This window comes from Halichoerus grypus, chromosome 15 (assembly GCF_964656455.1).
Source record: "Halichoerus grypus chromosome 15, mHalGry1.hap1.1, whole genome shotgun sequence".
In the NCBI taxonomy this organism is placed as follows: domain Eukaryota; kingdom Metazoa; phylum Chordata; class Mammalia; order Carnivora; family Phocidae; genus Halichoerus; species Halichoerus grypus.
Window position 1 is genome coordinate 49,126,147 of NC_135726.1, and position 22,801 is coordinate 49,148,947.

General features: G+C 48.6%; 1 protein-coding gene across 3 annotated transcripts; it reads left to right on the plus strand.

Moving 5' to 3' along the window:
- The first annotated feature begins 555 nt into the window (after window positions 1-555).
- On the plus strand, window positions 556-12,845 carry LOC144380263 (cell adhesion molecule CEACAM6-like). 3 transcript variants are annotated; one of them, XM_078063185.1, is made up of 11 exons: window positions 556-732; window positions 1,435-1,794; window positions 5,369-5,647; window positions 6,026-6,280; window positions 6,354-6,355; window positions 8,989-9,265; window positions 10,230-10,350; window positions 11,327-11,379; window positions 11,703-11,734; window positions 12,174-12,215; window positions 12,482-12,845. In XM_078063185.1, the coding sequence occupies exons 1-11, from the start codon at window positions 669-671 to the stop codon at window positions 12,545-12,547; spliced, it is 1,551 nt and encodes a 516-aa protein (XP_077919311.1). In that variant the 5' UTR covers window positions 556-668; the 3' UTR covers window positions 12,548-12,845. The 3 variants fall into 3 exon arrangements, with proteins under 3 accessions (XP_077919311.1, XP_077919309.1, XP_077919310.1); XM_078063183.1 differs by lacking the exons at window positions 6,354-6,355; window positions 8,989-9,265; window positions 11,703-11,734; window positions 12,174-12,215; window positions 12,482-12,845 and having other exon boundaries at window positions 11,327-11,658; XM_078063184.1 differs by lacking the exons at window positions 6,354-6,355; window positions 10,230-10,350; window positions 11,327-11,379; ... (1 more) ...; window positions 12,174-12,215; window positions 12,482-12,845 and having other exon boundaries at window positions 8,989-9,108.
- Window positions 12,846-22,801: the final 9,956 nt, after the last annotated feature.

The window sequence follows — 22,801 nt, forward strand, 5'->3', positions numbered from 1 at the left end:
AGAATGTGCATTTTCACAGGGTCTGCAGACCCTCTGTGGGCTCAGGAGAGGGAGAGGTGGCCCCACCCCCACATCATGGGGTGTCAGCCTGGCTGGGCATCTGCTGAAGCAGCATTTCTGGGTGTCACCTGGGCATCCACAGTCTTGATAAAGTTCCACAGGTGATTCCAGTGCACAGTGGGGGTGACATCCCTGTGACATGTTCCTGAGGCAGCCCCCAGGCTCCTGCTCTGAAGGGAAAGCCACACGGGGAGGAGAGAGGGCTGTGAGGGCGCTGACCCTGCACCTTGACCCCAGCTGTGGGGGTCACCGGACGCCAACGCCACAGGCTTGTGCTTGTCCAAACAAGGGCGTGTGCGCGCTCTCGCATATGGTGGGAAACCACAGCTGAAGACGGAGAGGCCTCAGCAGTTCCCGGGGAACTGAACTGTAGACAGAAATGAAAGGGGAGGAAGGGGACAAGGGAGTCAGGAGGGAGGGGCGGGGCCCTGGCAGAGACCCCGCCCCCGGCCCACGTGACCCCGCCGAGCGCTCCTGCCCCCAGAGGTCGCTCAGCTCAGAGGGAGGGAGGACGGCAGAGCTGACAGGACAGGACGGCAGTGCTCCTGAGCGTTTCTGGAGCAGAAGCTCTTCCCCCAGAGGGAGGGACGGACCGCGCAGCAGGCACCATGGAGCCCCCGTCGGCCCCTCCCCGAGGAGGACGCGTCCCCTGGCAGGAGGTCCTGCTGGCAGGTGAGAGGGATGATCCCCTGCGAGGGGGCGGGAGGATGGGAGAGAGAGGCTGGCTGGGGTCTCCCGGGGAGGACAGGGCTCTGAGAGGGGACAGGGGAGCAGGGCAGGACGGGGGAGCCGGCTCAGCAGCGGGAAAATCTCATGATCTGGAAGTGGGGAGCCAAGGGCTGTTTCCCAAGTTACTCATCACTGAGGACTGAATTCTGAAAACTGGTAACAACAACCAGGGACCCTAAACACTGCCCTTTCCGACCAACCTGAGATCTTGACAGACAAACGCCATACTTGGAGGGCCCTGCGGCCACATTCATTCAGCCCCGGGTATTTACAGCCTGCCCCACCCCTGGGGTACAGCACAGATCAGACGAGTCCCTGCCCTCCCTGAGCGTGAAGACATAGGGTCTTTAGAGAAGGCGCTCATGGCAGGCCTCTCCCCAGGACCCCCTGAGTGGGAGCAGGTATCTGAGGGCAGGGAGGGAGTGAGCGACAGACATGTGAAGAAGAGGGTTGAAAACAGAGGAAATTAAGTTCAGAGGCGCTGAAGTAGTGTGGTCATGCCACTGACCTTGACCAGCAGGAGACACACACTCACACACACACCCCGAGGCTGGGGGATTAGGACCTGCTCTCTCTCCAGAACCCCAGCTTTCCCTCCCAACACATAGGACCAAACACTGATCCATCTCCTCTCTTCCCTCCTAGTCTCACTCCTAACCTTCTGGAACCCGCCCACCACTGCCCAAGTCACTGTGGAATCGGTGCCGCCCAATGCTACCGAAGGAAAGGATGTTCTCCTGCGAGTCAACAATCCGCCTGGGGATCCGATAGGCTATGGCTGGTTCCGAGGGCAAACTGTAGAGCCCAGCCGTCAAATTGTATCATATGCAGTAGACAGAAATGTAACTACCCCAGGGCCTGCACACAGTGGCAGAGAGACACTATACCCCAATGGATCCCTGCTGTTCCAGAACATCACCCTGAACGACACAGGATACTACACCGTACAAATCATAAAGACAAATTTTCAAGTTGATCAAGGAACAGGACAGCTGCGCGTATTCCGTGAGTAATTCCTCTCTCACCTCTGGTGTTGGGTGGGATGAATTCTACTTCACACACACACAGGATGGACAGGCCAAGATTTGGCCTCCATCCCCCTCTGCATTAAGTCCCATGTGGGGTTCGAGCATTAAGTGTGGGACACACACAGTGGAGACAAACTTCCTAAGATCCGAATTCCCTTCGTGGATTCCAGCCCCAGCACATTTGCTGCAAAGAGAAGGACCAGTCTGATGGGAGTAACTCAGCAGAGGGAGACAGATTCAGTCCAACCCCTTGGGCTCCTTCCCATGACCATGACTCTGAGAAGGACCCTGCGGGGCTCAGTCAGGGCCAGGCCTGAGGGACCCATGGGATCCTCACAGAGAAGCTCAGCCCAGAAAGCCCCTGCCCAGATCCCTGACTCAGGGCTCCTGACTCCAGTGACGCTGGGGAGTCTGTGCCAGATGTGGGTTTTGGCTTCCTGGCAGGGGGGACAGGGAGCAATGATTTCCTGGCTGCCTGAGTCCTGAGGTTCCTGAGCTGGTCACCAGGCTCGGCACCAAGAGCCACATCTGGGGAGGGGCAGAGCCTGGTCCTTCACCTGAGACTTGGGGTGGAAAGCAGAGATAGGCAAGGTCCCTGGACCACTGTCTGACTGCCCTGGGGGATAGGAGACCCCGGAGGAAGGTCAGCACCCCCAGGGAGGAACAGAGGAGAGAAGATGCTCCTGGCAGCAAGTCCTGCACCAGGGATCAGACCCAGGGAGCCGTCTCTCATGGAGGCAAGTGACAGTTTATCTGGGCAGCTCCTCTATACCAAGCCTTAGGTCAAGTAATTGTGAAAGATTTAAGGTTAATTACAGAGAACACAGCAAGCCTGAGACCATTTACTTGACTTTATTGAGGGGAAACGGAGGCGATGCAGACATTGAATCAGATCACAATCCTACAAGGTCTGTCTGCAGGTACAGGCCTGTCTCTCCACCCAGGGGGTCTTATCAGGCATCTCTGGACCCTGAGACCAGCTGTGGGATCAGACCTTTCTTCTTAGGGATCCACAGCTCAAGGTAGATGTTCTGGTCTGGGAAGTGAGAACAAAGGGAGAATTAATGTTTTTACTCAAGAACTAAATTCATCAACGACCAGAGTCAGTTGGGGAATGCCCAGGCCTCCCCTCAGGTGGCCAATCCACAGCTCCTGAGTCAGACTTGGAATCACTTATTGTTTCCTGATGTGCTGATGGCATCCCACTGGAGTGTAAGGGAAAGGACTCTGCCCTCTCCTCCCGACTGCATACCCCTAACCGGCACAGGGCCCAACAACTCAATTGCTCTTCCATGAAGGAGGGAAGGAATGAATGAATGATTCCCAATCTCTTCAGAGTCTGGTCCCTGGATGCAGAATTCTAGGAGGTTCTAGCCACACCTGTTCCCTGTCCCTCCAGGGGCTGAGACCCATGTTCTATCCCTCTGACCACCAGCCCCTCAGGCCACTGCCAGAGAGTCTCATGAGGACTGTGGTGTTGCTCAGCCATGGGAAGATCCTGCCCCTGGGTCAACTGTGGGCTCTTAGTGCCCGGAGTCTTTGAGGTCACTTGTAACCCTCAGTGCTCACAGCCTGGGACATTTCTGGCTCTCTTCTCCGTCCATGTCCCTCATCTTCCTCCTCCTCCTCCTTTCCAGCTGGGACTACCCCTGCTCTGCACAGCCTCCTTTACCCTTAAGCCTTGCCTGGATTCTTCTGCTAACACCTGTGGCCCGGCCCGCCCTCCCAGGCAACAGTAAAGGACACAGAAATCCCAGCAGCATCCTCTGCCGGGCTCCATCAGGAGCCAGTTTCCCCAGGTCACCAGGAGAGCGAGCTTTCACGGTGCCCTCATCCAGGGCCCTTTCCCTCCGTGACGCCATCAAGTGGAACACACCACATGACAAGGACATGTGACCCTTTGATCTACTCTCTACATGACTCCAGCAGGGAGTCAAAGGCAGAAGGGGCAGGTCTGCAGTCCCCAAAAGCTCATGGGCTCATCTCATGCCTTTTACTCCTGACTCACGTCCTCGTCCTGGTGAGGCTCTCGTTCTTCCCAGTGGTTCCCCAGACCCTCCCACGGTGGGGCTGGCCAGACCCTGCGCCTTCTGACTGGTTCACTGCCTATTTCACACACATACATGGGTGCTCTTGAGGACGCCTTTACCATAGGGTGGAACCTTCTCACATGGTGAGATCCACCAGTTCCTGTCCTTTCACTTAGATGCTGCCCAATTTGGGTAAATTGGATCAAACTTGTGTTTCCTGAGGTCAAAAGAAAGCCACATACAAGCATTGGGTTTCTTTCCATTTTGACTTTAGAAATTGGTGGCAGGGACTTTCTTTCCTAAATTTACTAACATAACGCATATCATTTCTACTAATTTGGTATCATTCCTCCCTTTATATAACAGAGGCACCTCAGACTTTCCCCGATCAATTCTGTTTCTTAACAGGATTCACTTGTCTTTCTCTACCCAGGGAGTCACTGATTTCAAACCCACTATAACGTCTTCCTTCATTCATCATGTGATCCTGGTTGGACTGCAGAACTTGGTCTACAACATATACTGCTCCCTAGGGAGATATTCCTCCAGAAACGGGTCTTAGATTTTTTGGGTATTAATACTGAGTTTCACATGGAAAACATTTAATTTCTCAAATTTCTATCTCATAACTGTGTTTACAAATGGTCTATGAAGGCCAGGCACCCTCCCACCACCCCTCCCCCTCCCACCAGTCACCCCTTCTGCATTTGAAAACACCCACTGTATTTCAGGAAAGACCAGCATGGTTCTCATTGGCCTCTGCAGTGGGAAAAGAGACTTTAAAGACTGAGGACAGAGCACATAGTTCTCTGCCAAAGCCAGCCAGGCCCTGCCTGTCCCCCTCACTCTTTTCTGGATCATTTCTAGTCTTGACTCTGCTCCACCACTGTCTCAGGTCAGTCACCATGGAACACCTGGGCGGAACTGTCCTACTTTGTCGTCCTGCAGCCTGAGTGCTGGACTGACCTCCAGGCTTGCCCCTGGTGTCCCCTGGTATTACTTCTGCTCAAATACCCGCTTCCAGGCCATGCTGTCCAGTGTTCTCCAGGCTTATGAGCTCTGGGAAGTCCCATCATTGCCCATCTCCAGGACAACCCTGGAAACAAGGCCTCAAGGAGAACACCTGTAGGTTGACTGGTGTTAGGTCTGTGCAGTAGAAAGGACCTCAGCACCTGCACTTTCCAGGTGTGGCCTCTGAGGTTGGTCAGACAGTCAGTTGGTCAGGGAAGAACCAGGAGAGGCCCAGGGTGCTCTCTGACTTTGTCCTGTGTCTTCCACAACCAAACCCTGATGCTTCTTTGACCTGAGAAGACTTGCGCTTGCTCTCAGACAGAGAGCAGGTGGCCTGTGTTCTCTGAGCGCTCAGATCCTCTTGCATTTGTCTTGAGCTACACAGACCTGCCTTATTCTTTGAAGGACTCAGGTTGGCTGAGAGGTGAGAGATGCCAACTCTGATTCGAGATGCCTATGGAGGAATCACAGGTACCACTCAGGGCAATGTTCTTTCTGTTGTCTGCACAGCGGAGTTACCCAAACCCAACATCGCAAGCAACAACTCCGACCCCGTGGAGAATGTGGATTCTGTTGTAATAACATGTGAACCTCAGACTCAGAGCACAAGCTACCTGTGGTCAGTAAACAATGAGAGCCTCCCGGCCAGCACCAGGCTGCAGCTGTCCCTGGACAACAGGACTCTCACTATACACGGTGTCACAAGGAATGACACAGGACCCTATGAGTGTAAAACTTGGAACCCAGTGAGTGCCGGTCGTAGTGACCCATTCACCCTGAATGTTCTCTGTGAGTAACTTCCTTTCCTACCTGGCCTGGGCTGCCAGCCCAAATCCACATGCCGGGGGCCAGGCCACATCCATCCTTCTGGGGTCCGAGTCCATAACTCTCAGCTGGACCCCCAGGCTGGCCATGGCTTCCTGTCCCAGGCAAACCTGGTCAGGCCCAGCCTAAGCCAAGACTGGGAGGGGACAGGCTGCTTCTCCCTGAGAGGGGAAACAGGTGAATGTCTCAGACCCAGGCTCAGTGAACACAGGGGGCCTCTACTGGAACTTTTTAAAATGAGGTTGGGACCCAGCTCAGAGGGACACTGTGGCCCTAATACACACCAGGAGCTTCGGTTTCCCTCGGATTGCATCATCTGTGCCTTTATTCTGTTTGCTCCAGATGGCCCGGATGCCCCCACCATTTCCCCACCAGACTCCTATTACCATCCAGGGGCCAACCTCAGTCTCTCCTGCCACGCAGCCTCTAACCCGCCCGCACAGTATTCTTGGTTTATCAATGGGAGGCCCCAGCCATTCACACAGGAGCTCTTTATCCCCAACATGACTGCAAATGATGGTGGATCGTATACCTGCCTCGCCTATAACTCTGGCACTCGCCTCAGTAAGACCACAGTCAAGACTATCACAGTCTCTGGTAAGTGGATCCCTGGAGCATCTGCACCGACGGCTGTGGTGAAGGTCTGTCTGGCTTTCAGCAAAGAGCCTAGAAGTGGTCATTTCCCATTTGCTCCCAAATCTGTCCCTGAACTCTCCCATTACATGTCTGCAGAGCTTCCTCCCTGATTTCTCATGGCAGACCTTGGGTCCAGTCTGGAATGTGGGGAGGGGGGTTCTCAGCTCCAGAAAGCCCCATGCTTTGCAAATAGGGAAGAATAAAGGGTCCTCAGGTTCAAGTTGCTTTTTGTTGTTGAATTGCAGAAATGCATTATATATTCTGGATATTAATCTCTTACCGGATAGGATTTGCAAATGTTTCCTTCCAATCCATGGGTTGCCCTCACTTTCTTTTTTTTTTTAGTGAACTTTAGTTGACACACAACGTGACATTAGTTTCAGGTGTACAACATAGTGATTGGACAGCTCTGTATGTTATGCTCTACTCAACACAATGGAGGTCCCATCTGACCCCATGCAGCCCCATTAAAATACCATTGACTGTATTTCCTGTGCTGTCCATTTCATCCCTATGTCCTGTTCATTCCAGACCTAGTGCTACCACTCTCCGGATTGTGTCTTTTGATGCACAGAAGTTTTCTATTTTGATGCAATCCAATTCATCTGTTGTCTCTGCTTTGGGTGTCATATCTAAGAAATCATTGGGAAATCCAGTTTCAATAAGTGTTTGCATTACGTTTTCTTCTAAGGCTTTTATAGTTTTGACTCTTATGTTTAGATGTTTGGTCTATTTTGCATTAACATTTGTACACGATGTACAAAGGTGTACATGGTGGAAGGTCAGGTCCAACTTCATTCGTTTGCATGGACATCCAGTGTTCCCAACACCATTTGTTGAATAGACTTTTTTCTCCATTGAATGGTCATGACAACCTTCTTGAAAATCATTCAACCACATATGCCAGTGTTTGTTTCCGGGGTGCCTATCCTATTTCATTGGTCTCTATGTCTGTCTTTATTACCAGATCCCCATTATTATTGGTTAATGTAGCTTTGCAGTCAGGAAGTAGGAGTCCTCCAACTTTGTTCTTTTTCAAAATTAGTATTTGAGGCCCCTGAGATTCCAGGGAGGCATCGGGCTGGCTCAGTTGGTGGAACATGCGACTCTTGACCTCAGGGTTGTAGGTTTGTGCCCCATGTTGGATGTAGAGATTACTTTAAAATAAAATCTTAAAAAAAATTGATAGGGATTACATTGAATCTGTGGATCTCTTTGGGTAGCCTTGTCATCTTACCAATATGAAGTTTCATCACCATGAACATGGGATGTCTTTCCATTTATTTGTGTCCTCTGTAATTTCTTTCAGCAATGTTTTATAGATTTCCATGTACAGTCTGTTGACTCATTAATTAGTTCCTAAGATTTTGTTCTCTTTTTTCCTAAGTATTTTATTCTTTTTAATGTTATTGTAAGTGGAATTGTTTTCTTAAACACAGTGATTTTTGTATGTTGATTTTTGTATCCTACAACTTTGTTGAATTCTTAATTAGCTCAACAGTTTGTGTGTGTGAGGGGGGATCATTAGGGTTTTGTACATAAAATTTCATGTCATCTGCAAAGAGACATAATTGTACTTACTCCTTTCCAATTTGATTGCATTCTCTGTTTTTTTTCCTCCTAATTATTTTTGCCTGGACTTCTGTACTGTGTTGAACACCGGTGCTGAAAGTGGCATGTTTATCTTCTACTTTCAGTGTTTCACCATGGAGTGTGACGCTAGCTGTGGCTGTTGCACGTAAGGCCTTTATTATGTTCAGTGGTTTCCCTCTATTTGTAAGGGAGCCAATACTCTGTACACAGTAACCACCACTCGACAGAAGTTTTTCACCAGGAGAGTCAATCCACAGATCTGGAAGTAAAAGTCTTCTTCAGAGTGAGAAGTCCTGTACATTAAAAACTGTTTGATTCCGGGGCACCTGGGTGGCTCAGTTGGTTGAGCGACTGCCTTCAGCTCAGGTCATGATCCTGGAGTCCCGGGATCGAGTCCCGCATCGGGCTCCCTGCTCGGCGGGGAGTCTGCTTCTCCCTCTCCCTCTGTCTGCCGCTCTGCCTACTTGTGTTCTCTATCTCTGTTAAATAAATAAATAAAAATCTTTATTAAAAAAAAAAACTCCTGATTCCTAAGGTTGTGAAGACGGTGCAGGTGGCTTTTATTCCCTAGTAAATTGTAACTATGTAAATGCCTTCCCTACTTTACATGAAGCTGCTTTGGACACAGAGATAGAAGGGCTGCGAGTCCTCCTCCCCCAATATACATGGAAAGGTATATAAGGAATGAGGCATGATCTTTTAAAGTCACAAAAGTTCAAGAAAACAGTCACACAGAAGTCCATGGGAATAAAAAATTCCACGTGATGATGAGGATGCGGGACATGTGGGCTTAGAAGAGGTTCCTGGTGCTGATACTACACAGATGTCCGGGCAGAGCAGACACAGGACTGAGGGCCAGAAGGGAACTGGAGGGTCAGAGGGGGAGGTACAGCTCTCTCCTTACAGATCGTCACCTGAACAAAGACACTCATCCTTCTGCAGACAGCAGGGCCATCCTCTGGGGCACCTTTACAGAGCTCGCTGGGGCCCTCGGAGTGGCTGGCATCTCAGAGGAAGGAGTGTGACCCAAGGCCCCAGGCCCATTCTCATTCCATCACCTGTGTTTCCTCACACAGCCAGTGGCCCGGGCCTCTCTCCATGCCAACAACACCACAGTCCCAGGAAATAAGGACTCTGTGGTCCTGACCCGCTCCACAAATAACACTGGGGTCTCCATCCACTGGTTCTTCAATGGCCAGAGTCTAAAGCTCATGGAGAGAATGAAGCTGTCCCAGGACAACAGCACCCTCACCATATGCCCTGTCAGGAGAGAGAATGCTGGGAATTTTCAGTGTGAGGTCTCCAACCCACTCAGTTCTGGCAAAAGTGACCCCATCAGGCTGGATATGAGCTGTGAGTGACCCTCGACCTCTCCCTCTTCCCTGTATATTTTACTGGCAGGGGGTGTGAAATGGACGCAGGCCTGGAGGAGGTAGGAGCCACCTTCACCTTCAGAGCCTCTAGGGCAATGTGGATAAAATCCCTGGAATTAGACTAATCTTGTTAGCATCTTGGTTCTGATATGTACCAGCTATTGGAACTCGGGCAAGATGCTCTACCTCCTGAGCCTCAGTCTCTCATCTGTAAAGCTGGAAAGAACAGCTGGATCTTAGGGCTGTTGTGAGGGTTGTTAATATGAGTTCATGAGATGAAATCCTGAGACGGCATCATACACAGATTCAGGCTCAATCAAATTTAGCAGCTATTGTCCTTTTGATACTAATGTTTTTGTTACTAGCTATGTGTCGGGAATTTGGGATTAAGTGTTGTCTGATTACGTTCCAGCTCGGTGACCTGCACTGATTTACTGAAGCCCTTTACATACTCAGATGCTCATTTTGCACAGTGGGGATGACACCTGGCCCCCTCATTGACAGGGAAGCAGCAGATGAGATAAACATAAAGTATTTCCCACGTGCCTGGCACAGGGCCGACCTCAAAAGCAGTCAGCTAATGCTATTCTCTTTAATTAGTGTTGAGTGAACAGGTAAGGGCCTCCCTCTAAGAACATTGATAGAAATGGAAAGGAAGACCCAGGGGAAGAGGCATAATGTGAGAGGAAAATGAACAGAACCCTGGGACTGGCCCCGGGGTGAGGGGACAATGTGAAGAATGAAGCAAGTCCAGGGTTTCACCGTGAGGAACAGAAATGATGCAGCGGTCAAGGGGGTGGGGACATTGTGGTGACAACACACACACCACCCAGATCTCACTGGCCTTTCCTTCCTCCCTAACCAGGCCCTTCCCCCACGGCCCCTCCTGCTTTCCCCAGATTTGACTTGGGACTCATTCCCCTCCCTTTTTCTTCTTATTTCAGGTGAAAGAAGCACCACAGGCCTCCCTGTGGGGTTCATCATTGGCATTGCAGTCGGGGTCCTGGTCGGACTGGCACTGGCGGCCGCCCTGGGTTGTCTCCTGTTCCACACAAGGACTGGAAGGTACGATGGCATTTCCCAGAAGCTGATCCTGTCCCCCAGCTGACCCCTGGCCAGGAGGGGACCCCATCCTGACCTAGGATTCTGGGCTGGCTCTTCCAGGCCTCCCAACTGCCCCCTGGATTTTCCCTCTTATTCCATCTGGCTCCTTCCTCACCAGCTGCTGACCAGGGCGCTTCTTTCCAAGCTTCCTCGGTTTTAAATTAGGGACAACTAGGGAACAGCCCCTCAGGGTTGTCTGCATTCATGTGGCAAACCTACAGCTGTGCTCAGAGGACTAAGTACTCAGTAAACAGCACCTCCCGTGGTTTATTTATGTCCACACGCCCTGTGAGGGGGCGTTGCAGCCTCAGGATCTGAGGCTGGTCCTGGTCAGGGTCACGCAAAGGAGAGTGGAAGATCCTGAGAGGCCAGGTGGGATCATCCTCCAAATGGCAGATGCGTGAACCACAGTCCCTGTTGTGTGAGAGCAGAGAACCTGGGTTCGGCCAGGGAGAGGTCCTGGGATGTCATTTATGCCTCTTGTCCAGGCAGATGGAGATAGAGGACGGGCTGCTGTCACATTTCAGCATCTCCTGGCCTGAGGGGACGAGGGTCTGGCCACAGCAGGGGCACCACATTCAGGGATCCACCATACCCGGGGCTCCCCAACTGTCCTGCACGCATAGCTGCAGGCTTGACCCTTCCACTCAGACAAACCCTTATGTTTGATTCCTTTCCTGGGTCCTTGATCCCTTTTAGCACACTTTCTCCTAGAAGTCCATCAGCTTGTGGGTCTTCTGCTGTGAGCCCAGGACAGAAGTGCTCCAAAGACCTTTCCTAATCCCCTCTCCTGGGCCTGTCCTCTGCTGAACAGCACCGGTGGAGAGAGGGGGTCTCTAACCCCTGCCTGGAATGAGGATCCTGCTTGTCCCCTGCTCTCACACCAAAGCTGTGACATCTCCCTGCACCCCTCACATGTAAGCCTGATCTTTCCTAGGGCCAGTGGCTGGTGTGATCTCAGAGAGCTCTGTCGCCCAGCATCCACCCCCCGTGAGTATAGCTTCAGCACGGGTGGGACCTGGAGCCCCGTAGTCCTGCCCCAGTGTCCACTCCTGCCAGTCACTCCCCAGGGCCTCTGACCCTTTCTCTGTGGCTTCAGCTCAGGGGACCTCAGCTGGCCATAGTCCCTGACTTGTAGAATCTAGATCATAGGTCAGCACCTTACCGTCACTGGGCCCTAAAATGCCGGTGGGTCTTTCCCTGGGAGGTGCTCCTGCTTCCCTGTTCTCTGAGAGCTGAGGACCTGTCCCGTCCTGGAGGGTGGCCCCAAGCTTCTTCACAGCCCTGGTGCTAACTCCTGTCTCTGTCCTCAGGCCGTGATCCAGCCAGTCGCTCCGCATCCCCGGTAAGCCCGCCCCCTCCACCACTCTTTCCACTGGGGTCTGGGCTGTGCAGGCTCAAGGTGGGCAACCAGCCAATTCAGCAGCACAGAGCAGACCTTGCTTCCCCCAGAGTAGCCAGGACAAGGCAAGCCCTGTTCTGGCCAGGAGTGGACCCTCTTCAGGGGCAGGACCACCCCCCAGCATGTCCTGAGTTGTCCCTGCTCCCCTGAGCTGGCCAAAGGAGAACCCTGGAGTCCAGCCAGGGGTAGGGTGGGCACTGGGAGCACCAGCCAGGGGTCCTGGGCTAACAGGAATGGGGCAGGGGGTGCAGTGGGCAGTGGTCAGGGACTGGAGTATGGGTCAGCAGGCTTGGAGAAGGCATCTCAAGAGGCAGAACCGGTCCCTCCCATAGAGAAATGACCCTCCCTCTCTGACTACCAACACCCATTCTCTCCTGTTTAGGACTCCCTGCCCAGCCCCACCACAGCCGCTCCCATCTACCAGGTGAGTGTGGGCAATGACTGCTCTGGTCCCCGAAGCCCAAGGGGGCCGAAGATCTGCGCCCATCCTGCCCCTGGCTGTGTTTTCAGGTTCAGGAAGCAAGACAGCAAGGGGGACAGGGCATTGTGGGAGGAAGGAGGGGCCCTGGGCAGACACCTGACACACAGCGAGGCTCCCAGAGAGCAGCCCAGGTGGGCCTAGAACCTGAAAGTCACCCAGATATGTTCTAAGAAGGTGACAGGGGCTCAGAGGCTCTTCTTCTTTTACAGGAATTACGACACCCCGACACAAACATTTACTGCCAGATCAACCATAAAGCAGAAATGGCTTCTTAGTTTCCCCTGGGAACTGCTCCTTCCAGGGCCCTCCTGAGACCCCAGACTCTAGGTGGGGTCAGGAACTGCAGCCTGAGCCACAGAACCGGCTCTAAGCCCTGAAGATATTCAGGGACATGGACCCAGGGTTGGGTCCCTCCTGATTTCTGGAGACCCCTACAGGCTGCCCTGAACCCAGGACAAAGGTCCCCATTTTCCAGGAAGTGGGGGTTCCCGGAAAAGTGTCCTGACCCCTGACCCACCGGAGATGATCTGAGAGGATCTGAATAAAGAGGATTCATCCCCTCCTTGGCCCTTTTTTTGGTGAATGGTAATTTCTCTTAGCAGAAATTTCCCCAGGGGCACCTGGCTGGCTCAGTCAGTAGAGCATGCAACTCTTTTTTTGTTTGTTTTTTAAGGTTTTATTTATTTACTTGAGAGAGAGAGAGTGAGCGATCATGAGCAGGGGAGAGGGGCAAAGGGAGAGGGAAAAGCAGACTCCCCACTGAGCAGGAAGCTGGATGTAGGGCTCCATCCATGGACCCCAGGACCATGTCCTGAGCCGAAGTCAGACGCTTAACCAACTGAGCCACCCAGGCACCCCGAGCATGCAACTCTTGATCTTGGGGTCATGAATTTGAGCCCCATGTGTGGCGTAGAGTTTACTTAAAAAAAAATAATAATAAATGTAAAAAAAAGAGAAAAGAAATTCACCTGAAACTCTGGGTCTCTTCTCTCCTGGGTCACATAGGGAAATGTTACCTCTGAGTTGACCAAGCCCCCATCTCTTGTCCCCCAGGATAGAGGAAGGGGTGAGTGGTGTGGACATGGTGGGACCACGCTAACTAGAACACCAGAGCTGTGGCCAAACCATGAGAGAACTCAGCAGTCCTCACACTGCTCAGGGACCAAAGCTATAGACACTCCCAGTGTTTATAAATGTGGTTTGGGTGTCGGGAGCACAGAACATGGGGCCTCTGATGACCACGTGAAGATGAGCTAGGAAGGAGTAGCTGTGGGCAGCAAACATAAACCACAGAGAAGGATGAACTGGGCATCTTTTCCCTTGGCTATTCTTTAATAGTAGGTCAGCTGGCAACAAATTTTCATATTCTTCCTTCGTCAGAAAATTTCCTTCTTTCCCCTTTCCTCCTGAGGATCATTTTGCCAGATACAGGATTTGTAGTCGATTTGAAAAACCTGCCGCTTCCTTCTGGCCTCCATGCTGTCAGATACAAAACCTACCGTCACTTACTTAAATCAGTGTTCCTTAATAAGCAATGGGTTGTTTCTCTGGCTCTTTTTATTTATTTATTTTTAAAGATTTTATTTATTTACTTGAGAGAGACAGAGTGAATGAGAGAGAGAGAGAGCAAAAGCCAGGGGAAAAGGCAGAGGGAGAAGCAGCCTCCCTGCTGAGCAGGGAGCCCAACACAGGGCTCGATCCCAGGACACTGGGACCATGACCTGAGCCGAAGGCAGACGCTTAACGACTGAGCCATCCAGGCGCCCCTCTCTGGCTCTTCTTCTCATGAACAGAGAGACAGAAATGTTAATCACGATATTCTCAAACCAGTTCCAACAGTATATACAATAAGATAGTACACCGTGACTCAATTCCAATTGTCCCAGGAAAGCAAAGGTTCAATATTAGAACTTTATAAATGGGCGGGGCATCTGTGTGGCTTGGTCGTTTAAGCGGCTGGCTCTTGATCTTGGCTCAGGTCATGATCTCAGGGTCCTGGGACTGATCCCCGTGTCGGGCTCCGTGCTCAGTGCACAGTCGGTTTGAGGATTTCTCTCCCTTTTCTCCTGCCCCTCCTCCTCCTCAAATAAATAAATTAATTTTTTAAAAAAAATTTATAAATGGAAGAGGGTAAGAATTTCTAGAGTACCATAGTGTTCTGTTTCCTGATCTAGCTGCTAGATACATGGGTGTGTTCAATTTTTGAAAATTCAGTAAGCAAAACACTTCATTCTGTAACAGTCCTCCTACCCCCTCAACTTTTTTCATGATATAGACTCTTTGAAAAGACCAGACCAGACATTTTGTCTTGTAGAATGCCCACATTCTGACTTTGGGTGTTTCCTTATGGTGTCATTTCACTTGCTTCTCTAAACCCTGTATTTCCTATAAATTGGAAAATGAATCTCAAAGCTGAAATAGATTCAGGTTATATTTTTTTGGCAAGAATGCTTCCTGGGTTTCATATTGCATCATATTAGGAGGGACATCCTAACTACTTGTCTAGACCTTATGCCAATATAACCATTTTCATGACATAAAAATTGATCAGCGGGCATTTTTTTAGGTTTTTCTTTACATTCCAGTTAGTTGGGGTGCCTGGGTGGCTCAGGCAGTTGGGTCCTGATCTCAGGGTCATGGGATCAAGTCCCGTGTAGGGCTCTGTGCTCAGTGGGGAGTCTGCTGGAGATCCTCTCCCTCTGCCCCTCCCCCCTCGCTCTCTCTCAACAAAACAAAACAAGTAAGTCTTTAAAATTTAAAAAATAAAATAAATTCCAGTTAGTTAACATGCAGTGTAGTATTAGTCTTAGGTGTACAATATACTGCTTCAACACTCCCATACAACACCTGGTGCTCATCACAACCAGTGCCCTCCTTAATCCCCATCTCCTATTTCACTCATTCCCCCACTCACCTCCCCTCTGGCAACCATCAGCTTGTTCTCATAGTTGAGTCTGTTTCTTGGTTTGCCTCTCTTTCTCTCTCTTTTCCCCCATTCTAATTTGGTTTGTTTCTTAAATTCCACATGCCTGAAATCATATGGTATTTCTCTTTCCCTGACTGATGTAGTTCACTTAGCATAACACACTCTAGCTCCACCCACATTGTGGCAAATGAAAAGGTTTCATTCTTTTTCTGTGGCTGAGAAATATTCCATTGTATATATACACCACATCATCTTTTTTTTTTTTTTTTAAAGATTTTATTTATTTATTTGACAGAGAGAGACACAGCGAGAGAGGGAACACAAGCAGGGGGAGTGGGAGAGGGAGAAGCCCGGGGAGTGGGAGAGAGAGAAGCAGGCTTCCCGCTGAGCAGGGAGCCCGATGTGGGGCTCGATCCCAGGACCCTGGGATCATGACCTGAGCCGAAGGCAGACGCTTAACGACTGAGCCACCCAGGCGCCCCACACCACATCATCTTTATCCATTTATCAACTGATGGACATTTGAGCTGTTTCCATAGTTTGGCTATTGTAAATAATGTTGCTATAAACATCGGGGTGTGTGTATCCCTTTGTATTAGGATTTTTGTATCCTTTGGGTAAATACCTAGGAGAGCACTTCCTGGATCACTGGGTAGTTTTATTCTTAACTTTTTTTTTTTTTTAAAGATTTTATTTATTTATTTGACAGAGAGAGACACAGCGAGAGAGGGAACACAGGCAGGGGGAGTGGGAAAGGGAGAAGCAGGCTTCCCGCGGAGCAGGGAGCCCGATGCGGGGCTCGATCCCAGGACCCTGGGATCACGACCTGAGCCGAAGGCAGACGCTTAACGACTGAGCCACCCAGGTGCCCCTATTCTTAACTTTTTGAGGAACCTTTCTACCGTGTTCCAGAGTGGCTGCCCCGGTTTACATTCCCACCAACATGCAGGAGTGTTCTCCTTTCTAATCAGTGGGCATTTTTTTGTGCAAAGACAAATTTGTATACAGAAATACAAGATTAGAAAACTATCTACCATGCTGGTCCTCAGCAGAAGGAAAGCTGTCTATGGCAAGCCCACAGTTAAAGTCATACTCAGTGGTGAAAGGCTGAAAGCTTCTCTATTAGAATCAGAAACATAACAAGGGTGCTCATCCTCACCACTTCTGTTCAGCATAGTACTGAGAGTCTTAGAGCAATTACGCAAGAAAAAGAAATAAAAGGCATTCATGCCAGAAAAGAAGTAAAATTCTCCTTGTTTGTAAATGACGTGATCTTATATAAAGAAACTCCAAAGGCTCCATGAAAAACTGTCAGAACTAATAAATTTAAGGAAGCTGGAGGATGCGGGGCACCTGGGTGCCTCAGTCGGTTAAGCATCTGTCTGCCTTCGGCTCAGGTCATGATCCCGGGGTCCTGGGATCAAGCCCCGCATCGGGCTCCCTACTTGGCGGGGAGCCTGCTCTCCCTCTCCCTCTACTGTTCCCCCTGCTTGTGTTCTCTCTCTCTCTCTGTCAAATAAATAAATAAAATCTTAAAAAAAGAAAAATGGAAGCTGGAGGATGCAAAATCAATCTACAGAAATCAGTGCATTTCAATCCACTAACAAAGAACCTATGGCAAACTACCTGGAAAACAAATAAAAGGTTCCCATTTCCCAATGGCATCAGAAAGAATGAAATGCTTTGCCCTGGCGGGGCCTTGAGGGGTGGAAGCAGGCACCGGGGAGGCAGGGAGTAGTCCAGTCTGTAGGGTCAGAGGCAAGGGAGCTCTGCTCTGTGGGCACCAAAATGCTGCTTGAGAGGCAACCCCCAGCCCCCACAGACTATGGGTCAAGGAATAAGCAGAGTCCACTCAACCAGAAGAGAAGCAAAGATAAAGCACGATGGCTTCAGTGTCTAATGGGAAGCAAGACCCAGGTCCCCATTTGCCACCAAGAAAGCAGAGCCTGTAGTTTTGGAGTACTGCCCAAAGATGCACTTGCTGGTGTCTTGGCGTTCGGCTTTGCAAATGCCATACCTAGGAGAATGCCAGAGTAAATTCCATTCCTTGGAAGATCTGCTCTTTTTTGTCCCAGGAAATAGTAGGAATGGCTGCTTATGTGTGAAGAACGCAAAATAAAGGATGCATTGAATGAAAAGGGACATTCACAGCCTTCACCTTCCTAAACTCTGTATCTATTAAAGTTTCCTACACCTCTGAATTTGTACACATTTAAAATTTCAAGTGTTGGGGCGCCTGGATGGCTCAGTCGTTAAGTGTCCGCCTTGGGCTCAGGTCATGATCCAAGTGTCCTGGGATTGAGCCCCGCATCAGGCTCCCTGATCAGCGGGAAGCCTGCTTCTTCCTCTCGCACTCCCCCTGCTTGTGTTCCCTCTCTTGCTGTGTCTCTGTCAAATAAATAAATAAAATCTTTAAAAAAATTTTTTTAAATTTCAAGTGTACTTTAAAATAGTATACTTAGAGTGGGACCGAAACATTGTGATACTCTCACTCTGTTGGGATGCTTCCTGTGGAAGATTCTCAATGAAACTGAACAGCAAATGTTTTCCTGCTGTTTAAGAACCTATTGAGAGCTCTACACATGGAAAAAAATTATGTTGCAACTAGCTTGTTTACAGCTAAGTAAAACAATTCAAAGTCTTCTCTGAAAAAAAAAAAAAAGAAAAGAAACAATAAAATAATTTGGACGAATTGTAACCCAGGAGGGGAAAGATCTGTAGACTGAAAAGTATGAGACGTTGATGAAAGAAACTGAAGCACACACAAATAAATGAAAAGATATCCCCTGTCTATGGGTTGGAAGAATTAATACTGTTAAAATATATATACTACTCAACATGACCTACAGATGCAATGCAATGCCATCAAAATTCCAATGGCATTTTTCAGAGAAAGAGAAAAAAGCAATTCTAAAATTTGGATGGCACCACAAAATATGCCAATAGCCAAAGAAGTCTTGGGCAAGAAGAATGAAGCTGGAATCACTTGGGCAAGAATCACTCTTCCTGATTTCAAACTACATTGCAAAACCCCAGTAATGAAAGCAGTATGGCATTGTGACAGCCCTCCACCAGGTTTAAGGGTTCACCCCTTGCTTGCTGACTTAAGTCCCATGATCTGTAGCAGAACTAACCTACTTTTGGGATTTGCAGACCACTGGCCTCGAGGAGTGAAGAACCAAACTTTCCCAGGAGATAAGACCTGCCTACATTGGAAAATAGCTGCCCTGGGTGCCAGCAAGTCTGTTCAGGGTCGTGTCCATGTATGAGTAACTGCCTGGGCACCTGCTTCTCCTGCATGCAGCCACCCTCCCTTTTCTCACGCCTTCCCCTTTAAAGCAACCTCCACTCCCAAACCCTCTGGACAGGAAACATGGTCTTTGAAACATGAGTCCACCGTCTTCCCAGCATGCTGGCTTCCTGAATAAAGCAACCTTTCCTGACCTAAATGTGAGATGGGAATCCATCAAAATCTTTGAGGAGAACACAGGTAGCAACCTCTTTGACCTCAGCCTCAGCAACTTCTTCCTAGACACATCACCAAAGGCAAGGGAAGCAAGGGCAAAAATGAACTATTGGGACTTCATCAAGATAAAAAGCTTTTGCACAGCAAAGGAAACTGTCCACATAACCAAAAGACAACTGACAGAATGGGAGAAGATATTTGCAAGTGACTTATCAGATAAAGGGCTAGTATCCAAAATCTATAAAGAACTTATCAAACTCAACACCCAAAGAACAAATAACCCAATCAAGAAATGGGCCGTAGGGGGCTCCTGGGTGGCTCAGCCGTTAAGCGTCTGCCTTCGGCTCAGATCATGATCCCAGGGTCCTGGGATCGAGCCCCACATCGGGCTCCCTGCTCGGCGGGAAGCCTGCTTCTCCCTCTCCCACTCCCCCTGCTTGTGTTCCCTCTCTCACTGTGTTTCTCTCTGTCAAATAAATAAATAAAATCTTAAAAGAAAAAAAAAGGGCCAAAGACATGAACAGACATTTCTGCAAAGAAGACATACAAATGGCCAACAGACACATGAAAAAGTGTTCAACATCACTCAGCATCAGGGAAATACAAATCAAAACCTCACAGCAGTCAGAATGGCTAAAATTAACAAGTCAGGAAATGACAGATGTTGGCGAGGATGCGGAGAAAGGGGAACCCTCCTACACTGTTGGTAGGAATGCCAGCTGGTGCAACCACTCTGGAAAACAGTATGGAGGTTTCTCAAAAAGTTGAAAAGAGAGCTACCCTACAACCCAGCAATTGCCCTACTGGGTATTTACCCCAAAGATACAAATGTAGTGATCCGAAGGGGTATGTGTACCCCAATGTTTATCACAGCAATGTCCACAATAGCTAAATTATGGAAAGAACCAAGATGTCCGTCAACAGATGAATGGATAAAGAAGAAGTGGTATTTATATATACAATGGAATATCATGCAGCCATCAAAAAAAAGAACTCTTGCCACTTGCAATGACATGGATGGAACCAGAGGGTATTATGCTAAGTGATATAAGTCAATCAGAGAAAGACAAGTATCATATGATCTCACTGATACGAGGAATTTGAGAAACAAGACAGAAGATCATAGGGGAAGGGAGGAAAAAATGAAACAAGATGAAACCAGAGAGGGAGAAAAACCATAAGAGACTCTTAATCTCAGGAAACAAACAGGGTTGCTGGAATGGTGGGGGGCGGGGGAGAGATGGGGTGGCTGGGTGATGGACATTGGGGAGTGTATGTGTTATGGTGAGTGCTGTGTATTGTGTAAGAGTGATGAATCACAGACCTGTACCCCTGAAACAAATAATATATGTTAAAAAAAAGAAGACGAAGAAAAAGATAGTAGGAAGGGAAAAATGAAGGGGGGGAATAGGAGGGGGAGACGAACCATGAGAGACTATGGACTCTGAGAAACAAACTGAGGGTTTTAGAGGGGAGGGGGGTGGGGGAAGTGTTAGCCCGGTGATGGGTATTAAGGAGGGCACATATTGCATGGAGCACAGGATGTTATATGCAAACAATGAATCATGGAACACTACATCAAAAACTAATGATATAATGTATGGTGACTAACATAACATAATAAAATAAAATTATAAAAAAAAAAAAGCAACCTTTCCTTACCAACCATCACTTGTCTCTCAAGTGTTGATTTTTGAGGCATGAGCAGCCGAACCTGAGTTCGGAACCGGTTCTCTGTCAGGTAAGAGTATTTTTTTTTTAAAAGATTTTCTTCATTTATTTGACAGAGAGAGACACAGTGAGAGAGGGAACACAAGCAGAGGGAGTGGGAAAGGGAGAAGCAGGCTTCCCGCAGAGCAGGGAGCCCGATGCGGGGCTCGATCCCAGGACCCTCGGATCATAACCTGAGCCGAAGGCAGACACTTAAGGACTGAGCCACCCAGGTGCCCCGTCAGGTAACAGTATTGACAGAAAGACAGAACAATGGAACAGAACAGAGAGCCCTGAACTAAATCCGTGCATTTATATAGGGTCAGCGGATCTTTGACGAGGGTGTCAAGAATCACAGTGGGAAAGGACAGTCTCTTCAACAAACGATGTTGGGAAAACTGGATATCCACATAGCAAAAGAATGAAATGACACACTTACTTTACACATACACACAAATCAACTCAAAATAGATGTACAACTTAAATATAAGACCCAAACCATGAAACTCCCAAAAGAAAGCACAGGGGAAAAGCTTGATGACATTGGACTTGGCAATGACTTCATGATATGATACCAAAAGTATAGGCAACAGAAACGAAAATAAACAAGTGGGACTATATCAAACTGAGAAGCATCTGCACAGCAAAGGAAACCATCAACAGAATGAAAAAGCAACCTACCAACTGGGAGAGACTATTTTCAAACCATGTTATCAGATAAGGGGTTAATATCCAACATATGTAAGGAACTCCTACAACCAGATAGTAAAACACAAACAAATAACCTGATTTTAAATGGGCTAAAGACTTGAGTAGAGGTGCGCCTGGGTGGCTCAGTTGTTGGGCATCTGCCTTCGGCTTGGGTCATGGTCTGGGGATCCTGGAATCGAGCCCTGCATCGGGCTCCCTGCTCTGCGGGAAGCCTGCTTAGCCCTCTCCCACTCCCCCTGCTTGTGTTCCCTCTCTCACTGTGTCTCTCTCTGTCAAATAAATAAAGAAAATCTTAAAAAAAAAAAAAACTTGAGTAGATATTTCTTCTATGGCCAACAGGCATATGAAAAAAGGGAAATGCAAATCAAAACCACAGTGAGATATTACCACACTCCTGTTGGAATGGCTATCACAAAAAACAAAAAAAAAGAAAGAAAAAAAAGACTGGGCACCTGGGTGGCTTAGTCAGTTAAACGTCTGCCTTCAGCTCAGGTCATGATCCCAGGATCCTGGGATCGAGCTCCATGCTGGGCTCCAGGGAGCCTGCAACTCCTTCTGTTCTGTCATTTCCCCCGCTTCTGCTCTTTGGCTCTATCTCTCTGTCAAATAAATAAATAAAAATCTTTAATTAAAAAAAAAAGACAAGTGTTGGTGAGGGTATTGAGAAATTGGAACCCTTGTACCCCATTGCAGAGAATGCAAACTGGCCTGGCCACTCTGAAAACAGTATGGAGGTTCCTCAAACAATTAAACATACAACTACACTAAGATCCAGCAATCCCACTTCCGGGCATTTCTCCAGAAGAACTGAAATCAAGATCTCGAGGAGATATTAGCACACCTGTGTTCATTGCAACAGTATTCACAGTAGCTGAGATATGGAAACAACCTAAATGTCCACTGAAAGATGAATGGTTGAGGAAAATGTAGCACATACATATAATGGAACACTATTAAGAGGACAGATTTCATATGCAGTGTTAATAAAGTAAAAAAAGATAAAAGAAAATGAAAAATGTTATCACAGTCAAAACCAAAACAAACACCACACTGAGATGCCACTTCACATACAGTAGACTGGCTGAAATATTAAAAAGACTTTGCAAACTAGGTGTTGTTGAGGATGGGGGGCAACTGGGAACTCTTGTACATCGCTAGTGAGAAAGTACAATTAAAACTACTTTGGAAAACAGTGTAGCCTGTTTTTCAAAAAATTAAATGTGTGCCTCCTTAGTGATCCCCTCACTGCAGTCCTGAGTGGAACTCTACCCAAGAGAAATGAAAGCACATGCCCGCTTCTAAGACTCCTGCCCAAAAGTTCCTGGCAGGTGTACTTGTATTCGCCCAGAGTTGGAAAGAACATAAATGTCCATAAATGAGCGAATGAATAAAAAAAAAAACTTTCTGCATCCTTCCAATGTAACAAAACTAAGGGATAAAAAAGAAAAAAACACTTTGGGGGCCCCTGGGTGGCTCAGTTGTTAAGCGCCTGCCCTGTCCCAGGGTCCTGGAATCAAGCCCCGCATCGGGCTCCCCGCTCAGCGGGAAGCCTGCTTCTCCCTTTCCCACTCCCCCTGCTTGTGTTCCCTCTTTCACTATCTCTCTTGGTCTCTTAAATAAATAAAATCTTAAAAAAAAAAGGAAAGAAGAAAAACTGTGGATACTTGCAATCACATGGAGCAATGGGTTAATTTAAAAAAATGACGCTGAGTAAAG

Coding starts and splice junctions, on each gene's coding strand:
- LOC144380263 (XM_078063185.1), top strand. CDS start 669: ATGGAGCCCCCGTCGGCCCCTCCCCGAGGAGGACGCGTCCCCTGGCAG. Junction 11,380..11,702: donor TCGCCCAGCATCCACCCCCC/GTGAGTATAGCT, acceptor CTCTGTCCTCAG/GCCGTGATCCAGCCAGTCGC. Junction 11,735..12,173: donor CCAGTCGCTCCGCATCCCCG/GTAAGCCCGCCC, acceptor TCTCCTGTTTAG/GACTCCCTGCCCAGCCCCAC.